The sequence below is a fragment of the Tiliqua scincoides genome, chromosome 3, assembly GCF_035046505.1.
Source record: "Tiliqua scincoides isolate rTilSci1 chromosome 3, rTilSci1.hap2, whole genome shotgun sequence".
NCBI classification, from domain to species: domain Eukaryota; kingdom Metazoa; phylum Chordata; class Lepidosauria; order Squamata; family Scincidae; genus Tiliqua; species Tiliqua scincoides.
In genome coordinates, this window is record NC_089823.1 from 70262401 (window position 1) to 70288671 (window position 26271).

The 26271-nt window shown below is 44.4% G+C and overlaps 1 protein-coding gene across 1 annotated transcript in view; it reads left to right on the forward strand.

Annotated features, from left to right (window-relative positions):
- CFAP47 (cilia and flagella associated protein 47) overlaps positions 1-26271 on the forward strand; it is a 318053-nt gene that overhangs the window by 245099 nt on the left and 46683 nt on the right. The window contains exon 57 of the mRNA XM_066621307.1: positions 14995-15087. Coding sequence (XP_066477404.1) covers positions 14995-15087 — 93 coding nt within the window. The remainder of the gene's footprint in view (positions 1-14994; positions 15088-26271) is intronic.

The window sequence follows — 26271 nt, forward strand, 5'->3', positions numbered from 1 at the left end:
GTAAGGGGAAGACACACTCCTGAGAGGGATGTGAAAGGTCAATTTGGCTTGGTGAAGATCCTCACATAAGTTCTGGAGAAGTCTATGCAGTGTTGTCAGAAGCAACAGTGATGTTGGCAAGCAGGGAGACTGAGGATTAAGAAGCTCAGGAGGAGAACTGCCCAGGAAGTGAAAGTGTTAAAGGAAAGATAGGCTATGGAGAAACAGTGTCTGAAGAAAAGCTGGGTAGACTAACAGTCTGATCCTACAGTGGGGCAGCTCTGGATTGCCATGTGCTGCCCCAGCAATGGCCATCACAAATGTGCCCTAAGGTGAGAGGTACTCATGGAGACACCAGTGCCACTTGGTGCTGGGCCTCCACACTGACAGGACAACTGACAGGAGCCACAAACAGTAGGTTCTCCACCAGGCAATGGGTAGGGACAAACTTGGGTGGGGGAGGACAGTCTGGGAGGTGATTTGGGCCTGGGAGGGCAAGGAAAGCAGCAGAGGCTGCAACCGAATCCTATTTCCCCTTTGGGCCTCAGAGGCTAACACAGGTTTTCTTGGTTCTGCACCAGCTAAATAGCTGGCGTAGCTCCAAGTAGACCCATTGGGGCTGCCTGGGCTCTACACGGGGTAAGGGAACCAATGTTCCCTTATCCCAGACAGACCTCTGGCTGCTTCTCTGGCCCTGCAGGATACAGCAGCGCTGGTTTTGGCCCCAGTGTACTGTGCAGTGCCAGCCAAGCATAGGATTGGGCCCTAAATACTGGAAAATGGCAGAGACACCAAGAAAGCTAAGGAGGAATGGAGGCACAATGAGATAAGGCAGATGGAACAAGAAGTTAATGGAAAGGAAATCTGGATACACATAAAATAATTAGCTGAATTTTTGGCTGTGAGTTAAGTAACCATAGAGTAGAATTTAAGTAACCAAGTAAAGTAGAATTTTCAGTGTTACATTGGATCAACATTGCAGATAGATCAAAGTTGGCAGGTTTCTTAAACCAGTTTTAGATTGTTCATGAGTGGAGTTTCCTCGCCCCCTCGGATAAGGGAAATTCTTAATCAGTTTTCTTTGAGAATGCGGGATTTTTCTTTGGCATTTGGGATGCATACACAAAATCTGTTATCAACATTTCAAATTCTGCTATTCCTGCCAAAAAGCAAGCATAATGGAATCCAAAGAGTGTTGCAATGGTAGAATCGTGGTACAGTAGAACCAGGGAAAATATGCTCATACATAGTTAAAATGTTATTTGAGTTTCCCTAGTGTTTACATTGATGTGTGCATATCAATATCAGGTCTCCAATTACCAAGGCTGTACTGTAATGCTTGTCACTGTACCCCATAACTGTGCAATGCAAACAAAGCTTTGCAATTATAAATTCATTCATACATAATATTTAAATATGTTTATCTGCATAAATCTAGATGTACATATTAGCAACTCCTCATTGGGGAAAAATGCATTAAAAAGTGTTACTAGCACTTATGCAAATGAGTAAAGAGCTATGCTGAACCGAAAGATTCATGTCTCTGTGCAATTACTAATCAGCTGAGGGTGGAAATTGCTTCATCTTTGGGATTTGGCTTTATCTAGTTGTGTATGCATCTGATGCTTTAAAATGATCTCTGTAGCAATATTTGAGATGGCATTTAGCTGGGGTTGTTCAGTGTCACAGTACAATAGTTGCCTCATCCTTTGGATTACTAAAGCTAACAGTGTTTACTAGGCAGAATTGTATGCATAGTAACTCAGTCATCTCATTTCCATGGTGAAATTGCCATTTTGCCTAAATGTCAGTTTGGAAATGTTTTCTTACTGCTCTTTTGCTTCCCTGGGCACTCTTTAATTTAGATGATGTATTTAGCATTCCTAAATTCTGAATTCATAGCAGTCTAAGCCAAACTTCTGTTGATTCTTCTAGCAGTAAGATGTTATTGTAAATATCAAAGACCATTAAATTCAATATATAGCTTAATTAAAAGCAGATGCAATGTTTAGTGTTAACTGAAGTCAATAACAAAAGTATTTATATGGAGTATAACTGTAAGGATCAAAGGAAGCTATACTGAATTGGACACTGGTCCATCTAGGTTGGCAATTTTAACAGGGTTTGGTAGTGGCTTTCCAAGGTTCCAAACAAGAATTTTTCTCTGCCATATTTGGAGATGCCAGGGATTGAACTGAGACATTCTGCATGCAAAACATGTGCTTTGCCATTGAGCCATGGCCCTTCTGGTTGATTTTAGCCAACTTTGAATTATTGTTTTTGTACACAAAATGTGCAAGCATATCATTGTACTTTATTGCACATTGTTCCTGATCTTAAACTGGGAAAATGTCTATACTAATTACATCAATAGAATGTCTTATAAAATACACTGCAAAAATAAATTCAACCAAGAATAAATCTTTTTCTCTGGACCTAGCAAATTATCAGCCACAATAGGAATTTTCAGAATGTATAATTCTTAATAATCTAATAAATTTGGGTCCTGGAGTAAAATATTTCCCAACAGGCTCTTCATTTCTGCCTTGAACTGTTGTTTTGTTCTTTTCTGCCTCGTTCTGTTGTTTTGTGGTGGCAGGAATACAAAAGCAGCACAGAGAAGAGGGCTTCAGCTCTTTCATATCTGGACAGTGCCAGTCAAATACAGACTAATACTGTGACATGAGTTAGGTCATAGTCATTCACAGTCTCTCAGTTTCAGGGGAGTTGGAGAAAACGTATATTCAACTCTTACCAGTGTTGCTCTGTATAGCAATCTGCCAGACAGCTTGACAGTGCAGATGTAACATCATTTATTCTTGACACCCTATTTTTTCCACTCTCACTGCAATTTTTTTTCACATATGTCATTCACTGTACCCAGTACAAAGTTGCTGAAATTGGTTTTCCATTATAGTCTTTCTGGTAATCACGGTAAATGTCAACTCTACTAATTAGAGTCTACTATCTCTTGATGCTATGATCACCTTCATGGTTGCATCCTTGAGATAAGAGGTTAGTGGAAGCCAGTATTCTAAGTTTCCAGAGGAGGGTGAGATATATGAATGAACAGGTTACAAATAATTGTTATATCATGCAAACCAATTTGTGTACAGGTTCTCACAACTCTTGTAAGTACTGGACACAGGGCCTAGGAGAGGGGGCAAAGGGGGTAATTTGTACCTGGGCCCAGGGTCAGAAAAAGGGGACCCAGGAGCCCAAAAAAGGGGGCCCAGAAATTTCCTGGGATCTTACATTTTCCTATCTACTCAGACTTGGTGCTGGCATGGGATGCTGGGGACACTACCATGAGTGTGCGGCTGCAGTTGGTGCAGCTACTGGCAAGCAGAATGCATACAAGTTGGCAACCTTCAGTCTCGAAAGACTATGGTATCGCGCTCTGAAAGGTGGTTCTGGAACAGCGTCTAGTGTGGCTGAAAAGGCCGATTCGGGAGTGACAATCCCTTCCACACTGGGAGCAAGTGCAGTCTGTCCCTGGTCTGTCTCCCTGGCTATGGGCATGGCACTCCATAACACAATGTCAAATCTGGGAGGAAACTGGCCGGCTACAGCAGCTCTTTAGCTTGTGGATTCGCTTTGCATGAAGGGGCATATAGGAGCTCAGGGACACAGCTGTGGAATTAGAGCTGCTGCAGAAGTAAGTTTTGGTGTGCACATGACATTTTTCATTCTAGAGTGAGCCTAAATACAATGATGCTAATTTTCTGCATGATTTTCTATACTTAAAATATTTTAGAGAGCCTTAGGAGTGTGTTTGGTTTTCATTATTACTGTATCTAGCTGCCAGTACCAGTGGGTGGGTAGACTTGGGCTCCAAAGACTTTCCCAGCTGTCTCCACCCTCTCCCCACCCTGTTTTGCCCCCCTGCTCCCATTCTGCTCCCCATCACCACCCTCCCCTGCTCTGTTTCACCCTTCCCCTTTACAAAGGGGCCCCAAAGAAACTTTGTATCCCCTGATAAAATTCCTCTCAGAGGCCCTGACTGGACATCAGAAGTAAGGTATGAGTTGTTTCACCACATTATTGCCCTGTTGTATCTATACATCAAGATTAGATTGATCATTATGTTGACTTCCTGCAATAGTTAATGCAGTGGCTGCCAAAGTTTTTTGGTGGCGAAAGGGGGAGGAAGAAAAGCGCTGCTGTTAGGGAGGAGATGAGGAAGAGCGCATGGCCGCTGGTCTGTTTCTCCAGTGTTGGGACTTTGTTCTTTCACCAAACTTTATATTGAGGATGTGTCTGGTTCAATCAAAACCAACTGGGGAAGGGATCATGTTTTCTTAATATTTATTTAAGAGATTTGTTTCCCAGCTGTACTCAAGGTGGCTAACAATATTAAAAAGTCAATAAATATATGTACAAAAAATCAATAATAAAAATTACAACAATAAAACTAACTGGTGAAAACACTAAAATAGGCAAAACATCGGCATATAGCATAGCCCAAATAATTCAAAGCCCACAAAACCCTCAGACATAACAGCAGCAAAAATAATCAATTAATATATAGCAGCATAAGACTGGTGTTGAAAAAAACAAAACAGCCAAAGCACAAAATAAAAGCAGCCAGTAAGCAACCATAAAGGAAGTGTGATGAAGGTAAGATAATCAACCAAATCCTCAACCCACACAACATGCTAAAAAGCTGATCTAAACAAAAAAATTATTACCTAGCACCCCCCAATAAAGACACAGGCAAGGGTATATGGTACAAAGGGCCACTTTATTAACTATTTAAATATACTTCAGATTGCAACAGGGCCTAACAAATAAGTCATGCGGGTTCTACATGGGGGAAACGGAGCTGCCCGTCTACTTCCCCCTATAGTGATTTGGGCGACCACACCAGACTCAGGGCAGCGTCAGTACAAGCCTGCCGCCCCCTTCATTGTCACCCCGAAGGGGCAGGGTGGCAGGCTAGCTCAGGCCACCCGAGCGAACCCGCGGTGCGCCTTTACCACCAGGCCGAGGTTCATCCAGCCTGCGCCACCCAGCCGGGAATGCCAGCATGACCAAGCGTGGAGTCCACCCGGCCCTTGCCGCCCTGCGGTGTACACTGATATGACCTTACCTACCCAAAACCCGCACGACACCTGCCACCCGGGGGGTCAGCCTAGCGCTTGGCCCCACCGCCCCACACGGAAACAAATTTCCGCAGGCCCAGTTGCAATTCAAGAAGAAAAGTATAATTGCCCAACACCGAAAGGTGTACTCCATCGCTTCTGAACAACTGGGGCACATCATAGCTGATGCCTGGGTGATAAATGACACCGACTCCATAAAGGGGTATCGCCCGCCTCACATACGAATTTACCTTCTTCCTAGCCAGTTCAATCTTTTTAACATCAGAGGCATAACGCCAAACACTGTGAGGCAAGAGGTCAGACCATAAGATGACCTTCCTGCAAAATGCTGATTAATGTGGAGAATATCGCTGTAGGCCTGAAGCGTCAAGGACAGAGTCGTCCTCTGGCCCAGGTCGTTCTCTCCCAAATGTATAACAACGATGTGAGGCTGGGCATGGGCATGCACAAACTCATAAAAAGCAGGAAGAAGCTGATCCCACAGCATTCCCCGCCGTGCAACCCAATGCACAGTAGCCAAGGAACCAAGCTGCAACTGCATGCCAAAGCTACTGGATGCCGCCCTCTTCCTTGCCCAGAAAACGATGGAGTGGCTGAAGATAATGACCCGAACTGCTCCCGCCCAGGAACCTGTGGACAGGAAAACAGGAATCACAATTCCAGAAACATGCATCACTTAACCATATAGCACCTGGCAAAGCCAGTGCAAGTGAGCGCCCAACCGCTGTCACGGGACGAGCCCGGAAATATAGCATGCAAAACAGGAATATGTGGCAGTGCCACAATAAACTTCTGGCAATGCCAGTATAAAGAGCGCCCAACCGCTGTCACGGGACAAGCCCGGAAATATAGCATGCAATACAGGAACTTGTGGCAGTGCCACTATAAACACCTGGCAATGCCAGTATAAAGAGCGCCCAACCGCTGTCACGGGACAAGCCCGGAAATATAGCATGCAATACAGGAACTTGTGGCAGTGCCACTAGAACGCCTGGCAATGCCAGTATAAAGAGCGCCCAACCGCTGTCACAGGCCGCGCCTGGAAATTTCTGTGGTATCTGCATCACCCCTCGCCCCTACCACCAGGGCGAGGGGGAATAGCCGAGCGAATCCCGCTCAGCGCTTGTCAGGCTCTCTGACGTAATACGAAAATGCGCAGGAGCGCCAACGGCCAATCCTCTGAATGCCCCGGGCTGGGAGGCCGATATCAGCTGCAGCCGCTGCAGCCCCAGTCCTGAAAGAGTGCAGGCCGTAATCTTCCGCCCGAAACCCAAGGTCCGCCACTGCCCTGCGAAAAAGGACCCTAAACTGGAAAAACATAACAGGTGAGGCATCAACATGACAGAACAAACCACAGGACGTGCAGCCAAACAAGACCAGCATCAGCAAAACTTGAGGCCTTGGCACAGAACGCCAATGTCGCCAAGTACACTGATAAAGACCCACACGATACGTTAATGCCCTGCAGGTATAAAAGAACCGCATCAGGTGTTCTGGCGGAATAGGCCAGACTTGGGGTACAGCCAGGGCTGCCCAAAAGGCCTCAAATTCCTTTGCCTCCCTTTGATAGCTGTGAAGGTAGACGGCGCAAGCGCAGACAAAATTACATGCTGCGCTCTGCATAGCCAAGGGTCCTAAGCGAAAGGGGCATCGGGTCGGGATCCCGCCGCACCCCTGGAGCCAGCTGCCGGAAATGCTCCACCTAAAAAACAAGATAGGGTGTCGGCTATGCCGTTATCAAGACCCTGGATGTGCCTAATGAAAAACAAGGTGTTAATCTTAAGGCAATGCAAAACAAACACCCTCACCAGTCCCATCACCCGTGGGGACCAGGACGTCTGCTGGTTAACGACAAAAACCACAGCTTGGATGTCGCACCAGAAACGCACGGTGGAGTTGGCAAATTCCTCTGCCCATAATTGAACTGCCACCGCAAGGAGGGGACAGCCCTAAAAAATCATGCCTACAGTAACCCCTTCTGAAACCCCTGTATCCGGCCAAGGGGCAGAACACCATCTCTCTCTAAAATAACTCCAAATCCAAAACCACCCTCAACATCAGAGTGAACCTGCAGCCCCGCCCCAAGTAAACACTCCTGCTGCCAAAAGGATACACCATTATAAAACTCCAAAACTGTAACCAGATTACCCAATCTGCCTTCATGTCCTGGGTGATCCGCAGGCGATGGTGAGGCCTCTAATACCTGCCATGCAGGCATGCAGCCTCCTGAAAAAAGGCCTGGCTGGGGGCAACTACCCTGCAGGCAAAATTCAGATGTCCCACGAGAACCTGCAAATGTCTCTAGGACAATTTCGGAGCCTGGAGGCCAGCACGTATTAGCTGCTGCAGCCTAACCAACCTGTTGCCAGGCAGCCTACTGCACCGCTGGACAGTGTCTAATTCAATACCAAAACGTAAGGGTAGTTGCGGGGCCCTCAAAATAATAGACCATTGAGGCGAATCGTGCTCTGCTCACCACTAACCACTCCAAAAGGGAGGCAGATTTCTCGAAAGGGCACAGGAAATTGCGTATCCCATTGGTAGCGCTTTATCCAGATATAAGGAACCATTAAACTGAAAACCAAGCAAACAAAAATCATCAGGGTGGACGGGCAAGAGTCTGATTGTAGACACAATATCCGCCTTGGCCATAAGGGCGTCAAGGCCACAGCCACATACTACCCTGATAGCTTGGTCCAAAGAATATATCATAATGAACTAAGGTGTGCAGGGATCCTATCACTAACTGAACCCCCATAAGGATAGGACAGATGGTGAATGAGATGGAAGGTCCAGGGACCTTCTTGGAACTACACGTAATGGGAACACCTAAACATTGGGAAACGGAGGAGACTTAAAGGGGCCCGCCAGATGGCCGGCTCCCTATTCCTTATCTATCTTAGCTTAAACTGTTCCTTCCATACCCTTTACTGACAAGAGATTCCTGGCCCAGGTAGACCTAGAGGGAGGGGCCGCAGGAATCTGAAATCCCTTGTCACTACCTTCAACTAATGATTGAGCGTCCGAAAACTTAGGATACCCCTACAAAATACAGCCAACACCTCTACTCTAATCAGGGTGGGCCACCTTCCCAGCTTGAGGGGGCTGACCACCCCCACTTTTGGCCTGCCCAGCTCGGAGCCTGGGACTCCTCCTAAATCCTGCCAACTTGGGGCACACGGACACCAAGTGCTGGCCGTTGTACTGCCCGCTGACATGTGCAAGGGTGCAACCTGCCCTGCCGCACCGCCCCATGGAGTTAAACTCACAGCAGGAGCGGGGGGTGAACGCATCACATTCCTAACATCCCTGCCACTGGCCTGGCTGCACCCAGAGCAAATGCCCACTAAGGATCAATCGCCTAAATTGGACCGGGCCGGCCAGATAAATTGAACCCACAATCCTGCTCTGAAACCTGCCAGTCGAGGGGATAATATCCAGGTACTTAAAGTGCAGCTGCCCGTGCTGCCTACATTTGAATAACTACTGCAGCAAAATAATATATCAGGTCAACCAATTATTCCAATTTTTATCAATTTTTCTGCCTTCACCCCACTTGGGGGACAGGCACTGGGTCACCCACCTTCAAGGCTGGCTCAGGTTGCTCACACAATAAACTAAACACATTAACAAACTCGCCCTGCTAAATTTTCCTTTAACTGCCAAGGCGAGTTGACCACCCAAAGGCAGGGCCACATCCCACTAGGCCACTCGTGGATGCTCACCTGACCCTTCTGTGGCTCCCTGAGAGAAAACCCCATACAGGACATCAGCATAAGGAGTTAGGCTGTAAGGGACACCAGAGACCATCAAGATCCGATGCCTGTACCTGAACAACTGGAGGTCCCGGAGCCTGTCGCTCAATGAGCTTGTCCAAAGCGGTTAATCTCTTCTGTGCCCAGAAAATGATGGAGTGCCCACAGATAAGAACCTGAACTGTCCCTACCCAGCAACTTGGGAAGATGCCACCTGTGGCTACTGCTGCTCATCAGGGTCCCACTGTGCTTGCACAACCGGAGGTCTGGCTGGAGCCTGTCACTCCTTAAGCTCCTCCAATGGTTACTCTGGAAGAGAGGATTTGCGTTAGGTTCGCCCCACGTCCCTTCCTGGTAGACCTCCCTGGGGAGGGAAGCACCTGATGCATTGACCATCACCCAAACCAGCGTTTGCACATTGCACTCTCCTTCTTAAAAGCTTCTACCTGTGCAACCAGAGCCCACAGCTCAGCTGTATCATCCTCCACCTCTGAGGAAGAAATCAGTGCAAGCTGGGGGGGGCCTTCCCCCCTGATTTCTTATTCCTCATTGGGCATACAGACGTCTCAACAAAAAACCTGGGGGGGGGAGTGGTGGCAACTGACAGCCACCTCTCACCCCTCCAATATATTTCTATTAGAGAAATATATATATTATTTCTGAGAGCCCAGTCCTATGCATGTCTACTCAGAAGTAAATCCCAATATAGTCAATGGGGCTTACTCCCAGGAAAGTGTAGACAAGATTGAAGTCTTATTTATCATGACCTTCTTATTATTTAACAATCATTAATTTTATTTTGTTGTTGTTGTTGTTGTTTTGTTTTGTTTTGTTATTAATTTATATTTTAACTACAACTTCCTTAATTACGGAATTTATTTTTTGTTTGTTTGTTTGCTGTTTTTTTTTAATTATTTATTATCTTTATTAATATTATTATTTTAATCTCACCTCTTTATTTATTTATCCAATCAACTTCTTATTTTCTTTCCTCCCCCCCCTTTTTTTTTTTTAAACTAGCATGCAAATGACACAGCAAAACAGACTTGCAGTCTCCCATCCAATTCTGAACCACAGCTAACTCTGCTTAGCTTCACTCAATGTTGAGTGTAAAACACCACTCAGCCACTAGGCCTTATAGGCAAACAAAGGAAGCAAACTCCTGGCAAAATGCCCTTCCTCACTATGTGCTGGGGAGGAGGCTGACAAAGCCCTGAAAGCCCCAAACACACGGAGGAAGGTGCTGAGAAAAGCTCCTGGTGCCTCTGCAGGCAGGCTCAACAAGCAGCCGGGCAGGAGGCAGAGCAACCCCAAGGGCGGCAGGCACCAGCTGCAGCCAGGCACGCGCCCAAACAGCGCTCCCACGGGGCGCCTGCACACCAAGCAGGCGACCCGTTTCACACACGCACCCCAAACGACCAGCAGGCTCAAACACGGACCCGTGCAGAGCCGCCAGGCGTCCAAGCGCTGGCCACCCAAACTACCCTGGGGAGGTGGGGGGGTCGGGCGCTCAGCGGCTCCCGCTGAGCGCTCTACCTGAGCGCAGCCAGCAGCCTGGAGGAGAGCAGCCAAGCGAGCAGCCAAGCACCAGCCCCGAGGCACACCAAGCCCACTGGAGGCGTGGGCACACCAGCCGCACACACGCGGCCAAAGAGGGGCGCAGCTGGACCGCCGCCCCTGCAAGGCAGCCCACCGCAACCCAGCCAAGAAGCCCAACCCAGGTGACACCACCAGCAACCGCTCGCTGCCCTCAGGTAAGCCGAGAGGGCAGGCGGGCTCCCGCAGCCAAGTCTGCTGGGCTCGAGGCCCCAGCAATGTGGCCTGAGTCGGGGAGCAGCGTGCAAGAGGTCCTTCCCTGACTGCTGCCTGGTCCCGACTGCGCGGGCTTCTCTGAGCAGCCTGCACGTGGCCCCAGACCAATTAGCCCCCAGCCAATCGGCTGCGAGGCTGGCCCTTCCTGTGTCTCGTGGGCGGGCAGGGTAAACGCCGGTGGCGTGCTAATACATGTGCCACCGGAATTCAATTTCCATCAGAATGGCTCCAAGAGGGGGCAGTTCTTGTTGCAAGTCAGGGAGTTCTACAACTGTGGTGCCATCATGGAGAAGGCCTTGCTTCTTGTCATTGCCCCTGAACCTACCTCAAGGATGACGTTTGCAAGAGGACCGTCTCAAACCAAAATGTGTGAAAGTAAGCGATCATTCAGGTAACTCAGCTCCAAACTGTAAAGGGTTATAATATAAAAGTTAAATCTAGCACCTTGAACCACTGCACCCCAGACCCACCTGAGAAGCCACATTCTGAACTAATGGCAGTTTCTGGCAGTCTTCAAGGGCAACCCCACATTGAGCTTGTTACAGTAATCTAACCAATATTTTATTTATTTTAAAATTTTTACCTTGCCTTTCCAGAAGTAGCTCAAGGTGGCTAGCAAATTTGAATAAATATTATAAATACACCAATAGTCACCAAGACATGGGCCAGCATGGTCAGGTCTGACTGACTCAAATACTGCTGCAGCTGGTGCACAAACCAAAACTGGGCATAAGCCTTCCCGTCATAGCCACCACCTGGAGATCCAGGAGGACTCCTAAGCTACATAACTGTTCCTCCAGAGGGAGTGCAACCCTATTCATAACAGGTCAATAGTCTAGTACCTATTTCTGCATTTCTGGACCAGGAAACTGGCTGCTTTTATTATTATCTGGATTTAATTTCATCTTGTTAACCCACAGCTAACTTCCAACCACCTCCAGGTCAGCACTCCAGAACTTCATAATCCCTTCAGTATTTGGTGGAAAGGAGAGAGAGAACTAGGTGTTATCAGCATATTGATGGCATCTCACTCCAAATGCTTGGATCTCCTCTGCCACCGGCTTCATGTAGCTGTTAAACAGTATAGTACAGGGAGTATAGTATAAAGATAGTATAGTATATTGTATATAGACATCTATTGCCCCCTGTATACTAATATCCAAAGTGCTGAACAGGCACCCCCTAACACCACCTTCTGGGACCTATTGGCCAACAAGGAGTGGAACCTCTACAAAACAGTGCCTCCAAGCTCCAACACATCCATCTAACCTAGAAGGACACCATGGTTGATGGTATTGAAAGCTGTTGAGAATTAACAACAGGGCCAACAGGTACATGCTCCCCCTCTCCAATCCTTATGGTAGGTCATACACCAAGGCAACCAAGGTGCTTTCTGTTCCAAAGCCCAGCCTGAAACTGAACTGAAGGAGATCAAGATAATCCATTTCATTCAAGAGCTGAGATGCCATTATGCACTTGATCAGAAAAGAGAGATTTGACACTGGCTGGAAATTTTCCAATATGGTGGAATCTAGTGAGAGCTTTTACAGGAGGGGGCAAACCACAGCTATCTTTAATAGTACAGGCACCACCTGCTCCCTCAAGGATGGAGCATCCCCACTCGCTTGTCTGAGCCTCCCTAGGCTGATCATATAGGTCAGACTGGGCAAGGGTTGTGTGGGCAGGCAGACGGCCTCACACTCCAGAGAATCCTGTCTGACTTTGGTCATACAAGCCATTATACAAAATATGCACATCGGAAGCAACTATATGGTCATTTCTACTTTGGAAAATTGTTTTTAATGCACTTCCACCAGATTTACAATGTATATATGGATGGATAGGGAAGAGTTCAATAAGACTAAATAGAAATCTGTAATAACATTTTCAGTTTTCAAACACTGGGATGCAAACATTCCAGACATTCAGAAAAATTGCCTCTTTACCCCTCAGAAATATCTTCTGTAGTAGGCAGAAGCCCCCATTAGACACATTCTGAATATATGATCATGCCACCTTACCTTACGTAAAATTAAATTACCGGTACATCATCACATTACTGCTGTGTTTGAACCACCTCCAGAAAGCATTCTAGTGCCTGATTCCAATAGGCTGGACCTATACGTTACAATGCAAGGACCTGTCTGGAACCTGGTCGCCTCCTCTCTGCTGTAAAGTGTGAGGGGTGCAATTTGGAGCAGAATATCAGCTTATCCCTTTCCCAACCCATCATTTTTCCCGTGTAATTTCTATTCCCTGGCCTGCTTTTTCACAATTCCTGACCCTCCAGATGCCTGGGCAATCTTCAAATCTTTGCCATCTAGTACTGGATTGAAGAAATCATGGTTTGAGAAGGCAACTAGTTCATGGTAACTTGAATTCCTATTTAAGGGCCTAATCCTAAACAGTATGTGCCGGCCCAGCAACGGAGCACCTGTGGAAGGCCGATGCTCTGCCACTTGGCAGTCGCCCAAACTGCCAGGTGGTGGGGAGTTAGGTGGAGGTGTGGAGGAGGTGGAGGGAGGGCAGGAAGAGGGCAGGAAGGAGGCATTCCAGGGGGAGGGAGTGGGGTGGGAGGAGGGTAGGACCAGTGGAGCTGAGCTCCACCGGATCCTAAGCTCCATGTAGGGCTGCACGGCCTGACGTGGAGGCTCTTGATTCTATGGCAGCCCAAGGACTACCGCAGAATCAAGTAGCCCCATTGCGGGGCTACTTGCCTTACCCAGGGGAAGGGGACAAACACCCATTTCCTTGAGGAGCTGCCGGCAGCTGCCTGGTGCATTTAGGATGCTGCAGCAGCCATTTTCAGCGCTGCAGCAGCCCCGCACACCAGGCAGTTTAGGATTGGGCTGCCTGTCTCTTTATTCCAGTTTCTTGTAAGGTAGGATTTGGCATATTGTAGAAAAACACTACTGTGGCAGCACCAGGAAAAGGGTTGATCAGCAAGAAGGCTATAAATCATATTTAGAAAATGGGTTTTTCTTAAAACGCAAAATTGTATAATCATATCAACAACAAAGAAAAACAGAACAAAACTATCTTTTAGTAATAACAATGCACTTTGAAAGAAGTACCATACAGATTCAAGGAAATATAACACATTCCATTCTGGTGAGAAGCAAATCTAGAGGTGTAAAAAGAAAATTCCTTCAGCTGCCCTTCTCATGAGTATGATAATTTAAGCCCAGTCCAATCCAACTTTCCAGTGCTGATGCAGCCATGCCAATGGGGTGTGCACTGCATTTTGCAGTGAGAGGGCAGTCATGAAGGCCTCCTCCTCGGGGTTTCATTGTGACTGCATCAGACCTGTAAAGTGGAATGGGTTTGGGTCCTTAGTCAAATCAAGAAGGACATTTTAAAAGGACAGCAGACATTCTGGAAAATAGTCCAGAAAGTCAGGCTTAACATACCTTGAATTTGGGAGGAGATAATATGGACAAACATGTGGCGTATAATGGCAAACCAGGATTGGATAGATGGGTCATTTATTTTATTAAACCTGGTACTTATTGGAAGTTTAATAAGAGACAGAGAAACCATGAATTCACAGCAAATTGGATGCATTACCTTATTTGGATGTGGTGTTCTTAGTATATGGCAGAATGGCGGATGATGTAATGGTCAAAATGGCAGACTAGAACCAGGAACACCTGGGTCATATCCCAGCCATTATGATTTGCTGGGTAATGTTACTATTTTTCATCCTAATCTTCTTTACAGAGCCGTTATGGAGATAAAAGTATGGGGGGACGGACTTTGTTGTTTTTCTCGATAGTTCTGTGCAAGATTATACAGTTTAGTTCTTTTATTTATCTTGCAATGGAGTTCTATCATCATCCCATTAAATTCAAAGTTCAGTTTATTTTAAAATATTTTGACTTCATCACTTGTCCTCAAAAGTTTCTATCAAGAATATGGCAAGAAATCATAGGATCTGGAGGCACTTGGAATAAGTGTTTACTACTTTCATTAAAATTTCATTGGAGAACATGCATTTCCCTTAGGGTAAGAATACATTTTTAAATGTCAAAAGTTCTTGCTCAACCCTTTACCAGCCTTTGGTTTGGGGGAAAAACTGTTAAATCTGTATTTTGTTCCAAAGCATTTTAATAGGATTCCATGAGTATCTATAGTCATTTTTGGCATGCAAAGGAGAGCTATTAAAATGCAGAGATCCTTAAAAAACTGTCATCTTGTATTTCAAAGTATACTTTGAAGAGTATTCATCAGTTCTTACATTAGAACTGTCCTTTGATCACATTTCAACCTCTAGTGAATTCCTTTCCTTGAATGTGACATTGAAGCATAAGAGAATTTTCTTCCTTTCTTTCCTTTTCCATCAGATCGGGAACATGTCATGCATCATCCTAGTGCATCTGACTTTCACCATTCCAGTAAGGACTCTATTTTCTGGCTTCCACTCAAGCAAAAACAAGGTACACAGCTGCATGGTTTGTACAATGTGTTTCTACAAAATATTATGTACAGACTTTGAAAATATATAGCTTTTAACAAAAGTATACATGTTGTACTCCATAACATACTGTGCTAACGAGACTCCCATTTATCTAAACAGCAGTTAGGACCTGTCCTCAAGTTAAAGAATATATTGGCTTACACTGAAAACAATGTAAGGAAAATGTCTTCCCATCATCAATAATGAATTAGTAAATTTTGCAGAGGCCAAACTAGCTGTGATATAGCCCATCAAATCATGGAGCGTGGGGGGAGAGACTTTAAAGTGTAACATATGAGGAGTGTGTAGAACAGTTTTCACCCAATAACTACTGCATCCCAGCTGGACGGAAGAAAGGGAGGAAGGAAAAAACAAGTGAAAAGAAGGCCTGGGGAGCCATCTTGGGACATCGGGAGGCTCCTGGGAAGTGACTACTGTCCTGGAGAAAGATGCCCATAACCACCACTACTCCTAGCTATGGGCTGGATGAAGCTTTCAGCTCTGCAGATAAACTTGGTTACCCTTTGGTTTAGTTGCCCTTACTTCAGGTCCCAGCTGTAGAGAAGAGTGCTTACTTCAGGGTTGGGACTTAACAGCCATGTATGAAGTGGCCTGAGAGACTCTAAGGGATATTGCTTGTAAATAAATGTGCACTTCTTTTGTATTATTCTTGACCTGGTAACTGTGAGTTTTTTCAGTGTGTGATGGAAGTTCTGGAAGTTGAAGTAGTGATCCTCCATGATAATATCTAATATGTGTCTAATGTATAAGGGTGTAGCTAATCCTAAAAGAATATGAAGTGTCAATCAGAAGACAGTTTATAAAGGTACCTTGTGGTAACAGTTTGTTAATGGTGCCCTCATAGTGATAGTGTTTTAGGCGAAGCTTGTTTTCCCACATGCATTTCTATTTGTGAGAAAGCTGCCAGTTTTCAGAGGCAAGTGGTCCGATTACTCATCAATGTGTCAACTGTATGGGATGAGTTGCATGCAGCTGAATATGCTTGTGGCAGGAAACAGACAGAGGGGATGATTGGCAGGAGCACTGTTTGTGTGATGTGAGCAATGTGCAGCATATTGCTTCTGCTAAACTAATTCCACCACCTTTTCTGTGAAACTCCTCAGGTTGTCACCCACATCAAAGAATTAAAGAGGGTGAGTGGGTTTCAGAATGTATTGATATTTCAGTAAAAACTCACTTGAATAAGCATTATATATAGCATTATACAAGTTGAATCTTATTATTCGAGAGGGTTCCATTCCCAGAACTCAAGTGAATGACAAAAAGTCGAACTGTAGCAAATCAATTTAAAAAACAAAGTTCCTTTGCTCCAGTGGTTTAAAAACAGCCTTGCTTACCTTTGTGACATTAAGATAGAGTCATTAAGATGACAATCCAACAATCAGTCTTTCTCCAGGCCCTGAGAAAGGATTGTCTTTCTTTCACAAGTTCAGGGGGAAGGGAGGGGGTCACTTGGAGAGAGAATGATTGATGGTTTGTCACCTGGCTGCCCTCTCTCTAACTAAAGGACAGTTTTCCTTTAATTTAAAGGGCCCTTCTCATCATGTTGAGATAAAAATCTCTACAACAGTAAGAAAAGCATTTTAAAGGGATGCATTTTCCCCCTTCTCCAGGAATCAGCACATTCCTTCTCATTTGCAGTGACCATTCGTTTTGAGTCAAATCCGTGTATAAAAATTCAATGTATAGCAAGATTGGACCTGTATTATAGTAGCATTGCCACCATGTTATTGTAATTTCTCCAGTTGATCAGAAGCTAATATATTGGAAATGTAAATCTAGGTTTTGGTATTTGAGATTTTTTTTTTTTTTTTGGTGAAATTTTAATGCCTTAATATGACAAACTACTATAGTGCTTATTTGCCAGAATTTCCTCTGAGTTCATGTTCAACAAGTGCTTTGAAGTGGAACTTAACTATAATACAGCGGTTTTCAACAAGAGAAGTCATATAGCAGCCGCACTGGAAAAGTGGCTGCTTTGACCCTCATGTGGCAGCAGAAAAAAAGGAGCAGCTAGAAAAGGGGCTGGTCGAGGGTGCTTTGCATCTCACAGCAGCATGCTTGCGCCTGCTGCTGGGCAAGACTAGGGCTGCAATCCTAACCATGCTTTCCTGAGAGTAAGCCCCACTGAACAAAATAGGACTTACTTCTGAGTAGACCTGGTTAGGATTGTGCCCTAAGGCTGCAACCCTGTACTCACTTTCGTGGGAATAAGTCCCGTTGACTATTATGGGACATACTTCTGAGTTAGACATGCATAGGATTGGGCACTAAGACGGTTGTTGCCTGCACTTCATGCTGATCCGGCAGCCAAAGAAGCCTGGACGAGCTCTGGGTGGGAGCTGTGGAGTGAGTGAGAACGAGGGAGCCAGAAGTGGGCAAGCAGGCACGAAGCAAGTGAGTTTGCTGAGGCCACCAGCCTGAGAATTGGCTAGCTCAGGACTTTTCAAAGTGGGGCGTCGTGATGCCCCAGCCAAAGAGCTCTTGCCACTTTCCCCATAAGGGGTGGAGGCAGGGTCGGGGGGGGGGAAGCAGAGATGCAATCCCCAGGATCACATCACTAAGGGGCTGCAGGGACTGGCATTCACTTACCAGTCCCTGCAGCAGCCTCCCAGGGATGCGGGGTGCCCTGCGCAAGGGTCTGCAGGGCTCCCCAGGTCTTGAAAAGTGAAAGTGCAGCGATTGTGCTCCACTTCTGGTTTTGCGAAGTGAAGCTTGATCGCTGCACTTTCACTTTTCAAGACCTGGGGAGCCCTGCAGATGCTCACGCAGGGCTCCCTGCATTCCAGGAAGGCTGCCGCAGGGACTGGTGAGTGCATCCCAGTCTCCGCAGCTCCCTGATCGATCCTGGGGATCATGTTGCTGTGTCCCCACTGTCCCCACAAGAACTTACTGCGGTTCAAACTCTCCCTGAGAGTTTGAAAACTGCTGGGCTAGCTAAAAAGGGTTCTTGAAAGTCCCTTTTCCTTGCAGTTTGCCTGCAACTCCCCAAAGCAACCCTTCCTGTGTTGCCTTCACCGACAAGGCACTATTTGGCTTTTAGAGTAAGGGCGTTGAGCCACAATCATAGCCACACTTACCTGGGAGTAAGTCCCATTGACTATAATGGGGCTTACTTCTGAGTAGACATGTGTAGGATTGGGCTTTTGGTCACATTCTTTTTTTCTCAAATACATGCAGGCAATTGGCACTTCTCTCTACGCTTCTCCCCCACCCCACTCCCTCCCACTGGCACATTCCCCCCCCCAACCTAATTGCAGTTAACACTGTCTCTCCCCTCACTCGTCCTCATTTTCCAAAGGTCCAGAATCAGTTGCCTCACATTCTTTCTCTCTCTCTTCCCCAGTTAAATCCTACACTTGTTTCAATCAGGTCTCCTCATTACCCCTCACCCCACATTTCTCCACTATGTGCTCAATCTGACCTCTCTTTGCCAACACTTTCTGGCATAACACTGATAATAATTTGATCACCCTACTTCAAAACATTTTTTCTTTTTTATCCAGAAACCACATATATTTCCTTCTCCAAGCTTCTTGTGAATTTCTTTGTCATGTAATGATTTAATTGTATTAATTATATTAATTTAAAATTGATTGTAATGTAGTAATTTAATGTAAGTAAAAAAACTGGTTGTGTGCCTTGACAATTTTAGTGCCTTGTCAGTGTACTAGGAGCTGGAAAAGGTTGAAAATGGCTACTGTAATGTACTTGTGAATGTGCTCAACAACTCACATAATCAAGAGTGTTTTTGTGTGGGTGTGTCATCCTTAGCCATGCAAGTTTATGTGATAATGAATGTGAGAATTACCTATCCACTCCATTTTCTGAACCCTTCATTACTAATGTTTGGCAAATGGCCACTTCTGAATCTTTGGGCAGCTGGGACTGGTCCATGAGCACAAGACATTAGTGGATGAAGGGGGATGTTTTTGACCTTGGCTAGAGAGAGTGACTGCCGCCTGCTCATCCAACCCTAACAAAAACCACCAAACAGATAATTAGTAACTAGCACCACTAACTTACACATTGATTACTAAACGCTGATGCCATAAGTTCCCATGGTCTTCTGACTGTTTTCCTTAGAGGAGGAAGGCATAAGGAAAAACTGCTGTTTCCAGCCTGCCAAGGATTCTAATACAGAGGGGGAAAGAATTGGTGGCATAGGAAACCTTAGTCTCTCTGATAGCTGCCCCTATGCTTTTAACTTGTAGACCCAGAAGAAGCCCATTGTGTTGATGTTTTGTGGATCCCCTTACTTGGATGATATTATAAATCTTCACAATAACTCTTGTACATAATTCTGTAATATCATAACTTGAGAAATGGAGTCATTTAAATTGTTCACTGTAGCAAAAGATTAATTTAATTAAAATAAATGCAGATACTCTGTTCCACCACTGTAATTTTCTTCTTTTTGATATTTTTCTATCAAGAAGATATAGGATATTATCTATCATGTATTTGCTAGGATTAGCAAACTGTTTTAAACACCATTATGGCAGAAACAATAAATCATTCCCATCACATATACAAACCTATCCACTGATCTTATAAAAGGCAGTGACTTCTCCAATTTACTATTTTGAACAATGGTATTTGGATTAGATGAATCTTGTGCTGTTGAACCTGTCCAAGTTATTTTAAAAGGAATATTCTAATCATACCTATACTTCAACTTGCATTTAACTATTACTACATTTTTTTTAAGTATTGTTTCCCAATTCTACTCTTGGTGATTGATACAAAGCATCTGGCCTAGATGCCTTTAAAAACGAATTGGACAGATTTCTGGAGGAAAACTCCATCACAGATTACAAGCCATGATAGGTATATGCTGTCTGTGATTAGCTGGTTGCTCATCATTAGGGCCAGGTAGGAATTTTTTTCTGTCACCTGACTTGGCCATGGATGGCTGTTTTTTCACCTACCCCAGACTGGCAAGTTGTGTTCAGTAGGTTTCATGAGTTAAAAATTGGTCACTTGTATTTAATAAAGTGGCCTAAGTTAAACCCAAGTGCAGCCTGGTGTCTTCATTGGGGAGGGGGGGGCATGCAAAGGTAAATAGAATGCCAGATGCGGGGGAGTGGCAGTGGGATGCAAGTATCTTATGGTGCTACTTGAGGCTCCTTGTGTGCTCCTTGACACATCTGGTGGGCCGCTCTGAGATACAGGAAGTTGGACTAGATGGGCCCTAGACCTGATCCAGCAGGGTACTTCTTATATTCAAGAACCTTAATTCTGTATTCCCTTGTTCCATGAATTAGTGGTTGAGTCTTGCCCGAGCCTTACACTGGAGAGGATCTCATGATCCTCTGAACAGTGATTTCCAAACTTCTACATGGAAGTTGGGAACCCTGTAAGTATTTGTGGGGATGGGGGTGGTGATAGCACCACAGTAATCATGTCACCAGGCAACCAAGCGGATTCCTAATGTACCGGAGGTAGCACTGGCCATCAGGAGGGTGCAGGGGGCTCACAGCGCCTTTACAGGTCTCCCCACTGCTCAGAAAGGTTCCTCAATCTGATTGCAACCTACTTCCAGTTTACGGGACCAGAAGTGGGTCGTGATCAGATCAGATTGGTCCATTAGAAAGATAACTTTAGATGTTGTATTTGTGTAAATAACATTTGTGTTAAAAGCTATCATCTTCTCTAATTATTTTGCAAGCTCCAAAATTTGAAGTTCAGTTTTTTTTCTTGTATAGCTTTTAAGTTAGAAACAGATTTTAATGATGTATTTTTTTTTATTAATTACCAATATCACTGTCTGGCCTACATGTGAAGGTAGTTTACTCCAAGTAATCTTGTTTCACAATACAAGCGTGCTCCCATATCTGCATGGGTTCTATTCTGGAACACCCTGTGGATACATGAATCCACAGATACGGGGGATGCCTCCCCCCATTCTGTGGAGGCAAGAGGAGCTTGGCTCCCCTCACTTTCAGAGGGTCTTCTGAGCCCAGCAGAGGCTGTGCTTGTCTGCCCACAGCTTCTACAGGACTCAGAATGACTGTGAAAGAGGAAAATAGTCACTTCCGGTTTTTCTCAGAACTGGAAGTGACATTTTTCTGCCTTTATATGCTGGATGATTTTCCCAGCCCTCATAATGCCTTTTAAAGACAAAAAAGTCACTTCCAGAAAAAACCAGAAGTGGTTTTGTTCCTCTTTTACAGACATTTTGAGCTCAGCAGAGGCTCAGAAACCTTTCCAGAAACGAAGGGAGCTGAGCTACCCTCCAGAGGGGTGCAGGGGGCCCTGTAGATCCCCAATCTGTAGATCAGTGAAACCGTGGATTTGGAATCCATGAATATGCCCCCATGTTACTATCATTTTACTATCTTAAATATATTAGTAGACTTGCACAATAACTCTAGAATATATTATGGGTCAGTTGGAAACTTTGTAAGTCTTCCTTTGACTTGTTTTTCAGTACTTTGATTTTTTTTCTTTGCAATGCAATGTATTTGTCTAGTTATTTGTGGAGTTGCTTTTATGTGATTAATTCAGTAGCATTGTGCACTCTGATTTGATCTTATACAGTTATAACCTAATTATCCATAGATTTTTCACCCAAGGTTTTATCTCACCATGATGGGAAGTGCCCTTTAAATTACAGGTTAAAAGTTGTTTAACGATAGCCTTGTTAATGTGAGAGAGGGCAGCCGGCTGACAATTCATCAGTCATTCTCTGTCCAGGCACTTAGAACAGCTTCACTCCAAAGTAAGCAACCCCTCCCTTCCCCCTGAGCATGTGAAAGAAAGGTAATCACTCTGCCTTCTTTCCCAGAGCTGCACTCTGGGTGAAGGGAGGGGTCACTGGCTCGAGGTGAAACTTTTGTAGGCACCTGGAGAGAGACTGATTGATGGATTGTCTGCCTAATGACTCTGTCTCACATCACAAAGGACAGCAAGGCTGTTTTTAAATCACCTGGCAAAGAGAGATTGTTTTTTGCTTTTCTGCAATTTTTGCCATCCATGTGAGTTCTGGGAATGGAACCCTCACAAATAATGACACTCAACCTTCCCTTGTTCCATTTCATTTAACTGTAGCTGCAAATCAGCACTCCTGCTATAGGATGGAGGAGGGGAGTCTAGGAAGGAATATGGCCTTTTAGGTTGCTCTGTGACCTGGTACAGTACAACCTCATTTGTTCTGCCCATTGCAGGTGCAGTCTGGTGGCAAATGTCCAAATCCTAACCAACTTTCCAGCACTGGCACAGCTGTGCCAATGGGACATGTGCTGCATCCTGCAGTTGGGTTGCACTCACGGAGGCCTCCTCAAAGTAAGGAAATGTTTGTTCCCTCACCTCGGAGTGCATTGCCCTTATATCAGTGCTGGAGAGTGGGTTAGGATTGCACCCAAAGTTAGTCAGCCTTTTCTAGATTGAGTAAAGTGCCGCTGCCAATCCTTCCTGCTCCGCCCACTGCAAAGCACTTTTGCTGTTTAGTGGAGGATAGGAGGATGTGAGTTTGGAGAGGAGTAATTCACCCATCATTGTCTCTTTGTGTTGCATCCTTTGTGAGGAATGGAAAAGCTATTGCCCACAAAGTCACGACTAGATCTTACAGTTAGGAGGAACTAGACATTGGACTGTCATTTTCACCAACATTTGCATCTTTATTAAATTGTCTGGTTTGATTTGTCAGTATTATTATTACCCCCTCTTGTACTTTGCTTTCTTATTGTTCACTTACTATTCAGCTTGCTATCAGAATATCACATATTTTGTACATTCAAATACACATATTTGAATAAATTATGTAAATCCACCTGTTATGTAAACATTTGATTCTACAAAAATGCATGTAGACAAAATATTAGTCCATAAAATTGTTAGCTGGTTTACCCACACAATGTATTGACTTGTAATACATTATTGATAGATGGGAGCTATACATGTATGAAATAAAATGTAAAATTATGAAGTCAATAGTACAATACTTCAGTGGAGAGACAGGCAGTTTAAATCTCTGTATGACTCTTGCTGTTCTTTACTTTCAGAATGTATGTGGATAACAAATTGTCTCTGAGTTAAAGTACTAAAAATATAATTTCCTTCATGCTTATACCTAGAGCTATACTGCTTGGCACTTGGTTGTTTAAATCTTTTTCACATCTCAGCCCTAAACACATTTAACTGGAAGCAAGTCCGTTTGATTCCAGTGGAATTTACTTCTATGTAAATGTGCTTCGAATCATGGTATTAATCTTATATATGATAGCATTAGCTGTAAGTGCACTTTTATGATAAATGAAATGAATATTTGCTGGAATATACAAATGTTATTTTTTTTCACGGCAGCTAAATTATTAAGGGCCGATGTTTAAAAACAGTCTACATTTCAAATCAGGATATATTGCATTATAACTACACATTTTATTATTGAAATCAGTTTTCAATCTGTTTGTTCTAATTGAAACAGCAACTGTTTAACATGTATTTCTTTAGTGCCACAAAGATAGCTTTTAAATTCAAGCTTTTAATGAATTAAAGTCTGCAAAGCCTCTGCTGGAAATACACACATTTTCATGAAGCATAAGCTCATGAAACGGAAGACAGAGCTTGTAAAAATGCTATAAATGGTAAATATTCTTTCTTGGGTTATGACAGTGATTTTATAAAGTAGATAAAAAACTTTATTGGGTTTTCTTTGAGTATTTCGCGTTGCCACTTATAAGATTGCATTTGAGGTCACTGCAATATGACCATGAGTAAATCAGCAGTGGATTTTGAACTGCTTGTTCCTTCTCATGCTTCTAGCACAACACTTGTTGCACAAGGCAACATATGCATACTGCGCTAGGTTCTTCAGGCCCCTTTTGAAATAGTCTGACTGCATCTTCTCAGAACAGTACATGGTTCTGAACAAAGTAACTTTGGTAAGCTCCATCTGGATGATTCAGATAAGTGAACCAGCTATACTGCAAACTTTGTTATGTTTGCATTGGCATACCTAAGGGGGGCAGGGGGAACAAATGTTCAGGTGCCAGGCGGGGGGGTGTCACAGTGCCGCCATCCACCCACTTGCTCTGCCCCCCTTTGCACCACTGAGGGTCTTCGGTCCTTGGAGGGCTGAAAAAAGCACTTCTGGTTTCATGGAGGAAACCGGAAGTGATGTTTTTAGTTCCTTAGAAGACCTTCTGAGGACCAGGGAGGCTTCTCTGGCCCTTGGAATGGTTGCTTTGCACCAATAAGATGTAATTTAAAAAGCTCATGGCTTACTTGCTTAGATGAGATAATTCAATATAACACAGGTTGCTTGTGGGTTATAACGTTGATTCTCAGGCACATACAGCTGCCACGGAACACTGCTTTCAGGTGATAGTCTGGCGAACCACTTTAATATGAGAACATCTAAAGGGAGCTAGTGACCACTCTACCTCCACTATTACATATACCTGTACTCACTTAGATGGCAGATCAACCCAATCATGAGATGAGGGGCAACCAAAAAGTTGAAGTGAAATAAAACACTGCAAAAAGATGGGGGTCAGAAGATGGGGAGGAGAACATTTTACAAACAAATGAAAATATGTGAAGCTGATATTTTATAGCAATATGAACATTGTGGCAATTTTATTTTTTCTCCTAGAGGGATAGACATTGTTAGATGGCACACATTTTAAGAAATGTTAAGAAAAACTGATGAAATGGAACTGAGAATGGTATATGGCTTTTATAATGAATCTTATTTAATTTTACGGAATTGTAACACTATTAATCTTTACTGGATGTTACTAATTGTTTTGTTAGCTTGTTGTTTGTATAGGCAAATCCAGCAACAAAAGAATTAGGATGTAATCCAAACAGCGCTTTAGCCAGTGCAAGGCCCTTGCGCTGGACTTGGGTGTCTCAAAAGTGCTGTAAGGCACTTCTATGACAACTTGGGAGCAGGCCATGCTGGTGGAAGGACACACACCGACCTGCTCGCACCAGATCCAACTCCTGATCCTGAGAAGTCTGGATTGGGGGTGGTGGGACAGCAGGTAGCAGACAGGCCAGTGGAGGACTGGGCCCAGGAAGGGGTGGTGCCAGGATACAGCACTTAAAACTGGATCCTAACCCCCCTCCTGAGTGGGCTGGCCTTACACCAGGCTGCTCAGATCTGCGCCACTTCCTTAGGTGGGCAGATACAAGTAGCCCCATGGGGCAGCTGCCTACAACATGGGGTAAGGGGAATGAATTCTCCTTACTCCTAGTTGCACTACAACTTGGCCCAGCCCTGCTCTGGCCCAGCCCTGCTCTCCGGCCGGCCGGCCTGCCTGCTCCAGGGGATGTTAGGATTGGACTGCTCGTGTCATAATAAAATTTTGCTCTAAGGAAAATATTTATTAAATAAGGTGAGCAGTTACATTATGATTACACACTCTTACTATACTATTCACTATTGTGTGTGTGTGTGTGTGTGTGTGTGTGTTAGAGAGAGAGAGAGAGAGAGAGAGAGAGAGAGAGAGAGAGAGAGAGCAACCAGTTTTCTACTAAATTGAGTGTAAATATGAAGGTTTGTTTTTCTGAGAAATAGGTAGGTTCCTTAACAAGATAATTAGCATCCTATAATAACAGAAGAGTATTAACTTTTTCCCATCTGAAATTATGAAAAATATTAAAATGCAGCTTATTATACTAGCACTCTTCTGAGGATCATTACCTAAGAAGTATACGTATGTATTCTGTACCTCAGAAGCTAATGTAAATCCGCACTGCTCAGGCAAACTATACATAGAATAACGTTTCCTATGGTGTATTTAAAATATATTTATTTTATATATAATTCTAAAGTGAAGAAGACAGTATGTCTGTATGCCTCTGTCACTTCCATTGTAAAGAGCATAGAAATGGGATTCTGAAATGTGTCATAGTGGTCATTTGCATGATTGCACATGGTGCAAATGCACACATAATACTAAGTATAGGTCTGTTTTCCAATTATTATTTCATGTGTGTCTGAAGATGTAAGCAGGTTATACACAGGGTATATTTACTACAGCCAGAACAAATGATGTTGAAGCTAGTGTGCCTGCAAAATTAACTACTCACTGTGTAGTCTGCTCACATGAGCAATGGAAGATCAGTATAGGAGAATTCTATGAAAACTCAGTTCCTCCTCTGTGATTAAAAATGCACATGGAAATCTGAT